Consider the following 4,759-nt stretch of genomic DNA (forward strand, 5'->3'; position numbering starts at 1 on the left):
TATATATATATTTGCAAGTTCTTGCTGTCTAATTAGGGGTGTACATGTAGATGTAATTATTTGTAATATCTATAAATCCGCATTCGTAAAATGTGGATATCACTTTTAGATATCCACATCCGCATTATGTCTTTTATTAACCGCATTCGTGCGGTTATTAAATGCGATTATTATTTGCTATCCGCATTTTAAGTTATGAGCCTATTTTATTCTTTTGAGTCTTCTTTGGGTCTCTATTACAACTTATTTTAAGCAATTTGAAAATAGTTTGTGTCGATTTTTAGTATTTTGGACTTGTTTTGATTTTTTTAAGCCCTAATATTTTGAAAATATATTGATTTCATATTACTTTTGTCTTTTTGCCTAAGTGAATGAGTGAACTATGAAAAGAAAAAAAAAAACATAATATATACTTAATCCAAAACGATATAAACCTAATATATACCTAATCCAAAACGACATCGTTTTGGTATTTAATATAATATATAAAAAATATATTATATATAAAAGGTATGTGGATGTTGTTATCCTAAAACCGTTATTTACATTTGCATATGCGGATAGTTGTGGATAACGGATGCATGCGGTTAATATCCGACTGCATGTACACTCCTATCACACACCCCATCTAAAAACATACAGTTTCCACGATAGATACAATGTCGGACAATGCACATGGACCATCCAACAATCTGTAACCATCTCATAGTTGGATACGGTAACCCATTTCTATGAGTAATGCTAAAAGGAGAACAGTAGTTCTCCTTATGTCCTCTCAAATATAACATAATTTTAAAAATCATTAATATATTAAAATTCAATAATAATAATTTAAATTTAGTGATAATTTTAAAAGACACATCATATTTGAAATGATATAAAAAAAAGTCTAATCCTCCTTCTGGCATTACTCTATTTTCTTATAATAATAATAATAACAAACTTCAGACAAAACAAAGAGACAAACGGCAGGACTAGGTGAAAGTACCACAACATTAATACAAATGAAATGCTTCAAAGATACAAGCTTTCTTAAAAAACACAAAAAAAAAAAACAAAAACAAACAAACTTCACACTCCCATTAAAAACAAAAATATATAACTAGTTTAAATACTTAAAAAAAAAAAAAAAAAAAAAAAAACACACATAATATTAATCTACCATACTGCTTGCTTGTTCAAGATTTATCGTCTGCCTGCTGCTGCTACTTGGTAGGTTAATGTCCATCATACCAAGCTTGTAATTGTTTGGTAGTTGTGTTTTTCTTTTTCTTAAATCGGCAAGTTATTGATATTAACTTGTTATATATAAAAAGTTTTTTTTTTTAACTATATATATAACAAATTAATATCAACAACTCGCCGACTTAAGAAAAAAAAAAAACATGACTACTAAACAGTAAAAGCTTCCTCTCCTAATACTGAAACGGTAGGTGTATTGGGGAGTGAAGGGACTCATCTGGATTATTGGGCATCGGACCCCATAACTCAGAGTTATAGGTGGCTGGATCATTTGTGCCATATTGCCAAGGCACCGGATAGTTTGGTTCATCAGCGACAAGGTCAGACATGCAAATAGCATCCAACACTATTTGCATCTGCGAGTGTGATGGGGAGAAGAAGGGCGAGTTCCAATATTTTATATCTGCTACTGGTTGCTCTGGTGGGGCACAGCACATATTTGAGTCTCCCACCTGCAAATCAACTTTGATTTTAGAAACATAAATGAAGGAGATACTTGCAAATCAACTGCACTTGGAATATAGTTCAGTCTTTCTCACCTGATTACCAGCTGTTGCTTCGGCCCCTTGAGAATTGTTTGTGGGTGCTACAGTGTTACATGTCATTCCATCAGAGTAACATCCTGTGAGATGATTACCAGCTTCCTCTCCTAATGCTGGATATACTGAAGCCAGCGCTGGCTCAGACTCTGCTTTTTCAAAAGAAGATTTAGCTGTGGGAGGAGATGAACAAGTAGGTGTATTGGGGAGTGAAAGGGTGCAATCTGGTGGATCTAGCAGCATGTCTAAGAGCATATTTAGTTCTTCCTGAGAAAAGAAACATGAATGAACAAGATTAGTATTTAATTTAATTAACAACTGATTTAAGCTGAAACTCAATTCCTTTCTCACCTCATCTGTCATATGATTCTCTTCAGAGTAAGCATCAAAATTGTTGTCACCACACTCAACAGGTGCTCTAATGTCAGATGTGGTTCCAAAAATTGCTGGATACTCTTCAGCTTGCACTAATGCTGGAGATACTAAAGCTTGGGTTAGGTCAGACTCTGCTTCATCAGGAGAATATTTGGCCTTGTTTGGAGATGAAACAGCAGCTGTATCGGAGAGTGAAGTTAAGAGGGTCGAAAGGTTGCTCTCCGGTTGCAGATCAACCTGATGGAAGAAAGATGAATGAATAAGATTAGTACTAAAATTAATTTACTGCAGCACTTCTGATTTCTACAAAAAAAAAGAAAAAGTAACTAGTGTTTTAAGCTGAAACCCATTCCTTTCTCACCTCATCAGCTATCACTTGTGCCATTTCTACCACTGGATTCTCTGCAGAAGAATTGGTGTCACCACACTCAACACTTGCTATAGTGTCATATGTCATTACATCAGAATTTTCAGAATGAGGAGATTCGTTAGTTGTTGGATGATCTTCAGCTTGCACTTCCAGTGCTGAAGATTCTGAAGCCGCCCTTCGTTTAGACTTGGCAGGTCCAGCTTCGGTAGAGTGCTTGCGCTTTCGACCATTGCCACCATTGTTAGTTCTCTTGAATAAACGACACAGAACAAAGATTTTCTGCATAAATTAAGTTAATCAACAAGGTGAGAACTTAGCATCACCAACAGAGTAAATCCTCTTCAAAGATGACCCTTTACATGATCAAGAGGAAATGTGAAGCCAATAATAAAAAAAAGACGAAATTGAAATCCCACCTGATCGCCATCGGGATCGGTGCCATCAAGCCCCTTCATGATTGCGTGGTACTCATGCATTACCCACTCAGTTTTTTCCCCATTTGGAGTGCGCCCCGCATAGAAAACCAGTATCTTTTTTATTCCAATCAACCTCTCTCCAGACCAGATTTCTTGATCCTTACCAGTCACTTTCCAGTACCCAGCTCTGGTTGCCCTGTTCAATCGATTCCCATTCGAGTGCTTCCGGTCCTGTGGCGAGAAGAAGCACCACTCTAGATCTTTTGTCTGTATGCCGGATAAATCTACACTTAAACAAGCAAGACTGAGCACAACAAAAATTTGACAGCCCAAGTGAGAAATTACATCATGAGTACATTACATAATTTACATAATAATGAGGAAATCAATTAAAGCCCAGAAAAATTCACGGTCTGAAATAAGAAAATCAAATCGTCATAGACTCATATTAAGCAGAAGGGGGTGATCACCTGGCAAATCCCAGGGCTCCCATTTGAAGAAATGAAGTTGGGTAATAAAGTCAAAGTTCTCATCATTCCCAGTGATCTTTGGCCTCAAGTAGTCGATGAGTTCCTCGTCCGTCGGACTGAACCGGATCCCCCGTGGCAGATTCGAATACCACTCAGCCATCAAACTCAGAGAATGAATTTCGTCAGAAAGAGAGGAGTGGAAGACTGAGAGTGACCAAACCTGATATCTGTATAGAAGATAAAAGGTGGGTCGTACTAACTTCTCGGAGAAGTTTGCATGTGAGGCTCACGATTCTTTTTTTTTTTTTTTTGCCTTTTTTTATTCCTTATAATTTAGAGGGAATAAGGAAAGATTTCATCAATCAATAAATAAATAAAGGGATAAAAAAAATTAAATAAATAAATAAAGGGGAGGGCAAACCAATAAAAGCCCTAACACAACCAAAAAAAAAAAAAAATTATTATTATTATTATTATTTTTTGTAACAATGACTTTATATACACTATTAAATATAAGTAACAAAATATATATATATATATATATATATATATATATATATCAGTAATGGTAGGGATAATCTTTTTATCCTCTTAAAGTTGATGTGGTTTTCAAAATCACTATTAAATCAAAATTCAAGTATGATTCATCTAAAATGTAATTGTGATTTTAAAAGCCACATCAGTTTTAGGACAATAAAAAAAAGATAAAAAAAATAGTCTCTAACATTACTCATTAAATATACCAAATTTAAATACTAATTATAAATTTAATTTGAAATTTTGACATGACATGTCCGCACAAGAGAGAAGAGGAGAATTTGAACTAGTGACCTCCTCTTTGGTCCCAACTGATTGAGCTAACTCTTGGGAACAATTTAATTTGAAATTTTGACATGACATGTCCACACAAGAGGAATGAGAGAAATTCGAACTAGTAACCTCCGCTTCATTAAGCGTGGTCCCAGCTGATTGAGCTACCTCTTAGGGACAATTTAATTTGAAATTGAACATCAGCTTTAAGAGGATAAAAAAAAAAAGATAAAAAGATGGTCTCTAATATTACTCATTAAATATACCAAATTTAAATACTAATTATAAATTTAATTTGAAATTGAAAGATGAGTGCAATCCAAAACAAAAATTGAAGTCTAATTAATTATCTCATACCAATGCGGCAAGTATTGTGATGTCATTTGCCAAAACGCGTGGAGTTAGGAAGAATCTTGGTAAAGAGGAGAATTTTTTTTTTATTTTTTATTTTTTGTAAAGAGGAGAATCTTTTTCACTATGCAATGGCAAAGGAGTGAAGGACAGCAAACTACATCCAATAAAACTTCATATAAAACT

The 4,759-nt window shown here is 34.4% G+C and overlaps 1 protein-coding gene across 1 annotated transcript; it reads right to left on the reverse strand.

The window, feature by feature from the left end:
• Nucleotides 1-1,415: 1,415 nt before the first annotated feature.
• LOC132167477 (NAC domain-containing protein 62-like) lies at nt 1,416-3,582 on the reverse strand. The gene is made up of 6 exons (XM_059578467.1): nt 3,413-3,582; nt 2,943-3,226; nt 2,518-2,805; nt 2,133-2,393; nt 1,782-2,048; nt 1,416-1,694 (listed from the first exon to the last, which is right to left on the reverse strand). Exons 1-6 carry the CDS (start codon nt 3,570-3,572, stop codon nt 1,416-1,418), a joined length of 1,539 nt encoding a protein of 512 aa, XP_059434450.1. The 5' UTR covers nt 3,573-3,582.
• Between the last annotated feature and the right edge of the window lie 1,177 nt (nt 3,583-4,759).

The sequence above is a fragment of the Corylus avellana genome, chromosome ca1 (assembly GCF_901000735.1).
Source record: "Corylus avellana chromosome ca1, CavTom2PMs-1.0".
NCBI lineage: Eukaryota > Viridiplantae > Streptophyta > Magnoliopsida > Fagales > Betulaceae > Corylus > Corylus avellana.

Bases quoted from the DNA above. Each gene is read 5' to 3' on its own strand.
- LOC132167477 (XM_059578467.1), bottom strand. From the start codon at position 3,572: ATGGCTGAGTGGTATTCGAATCTGCCACGGGGGATCCGGTTCAGTCCG. The intron at 3,227-3,412 runs GTGATCACCCCC...GTTTAAGTGTAG, and splicing joins GGAGCCCTGGGATTTGCCAG to ATTTATCCGGCATACAGACA. The intron at 1,695-1,781 runs GTGAGAAAGACT...GTTGATTTGCAG, and splicing joins AAGCAACAGCTGGTAATCAG to GTGGGAGACTCAAATATGTG.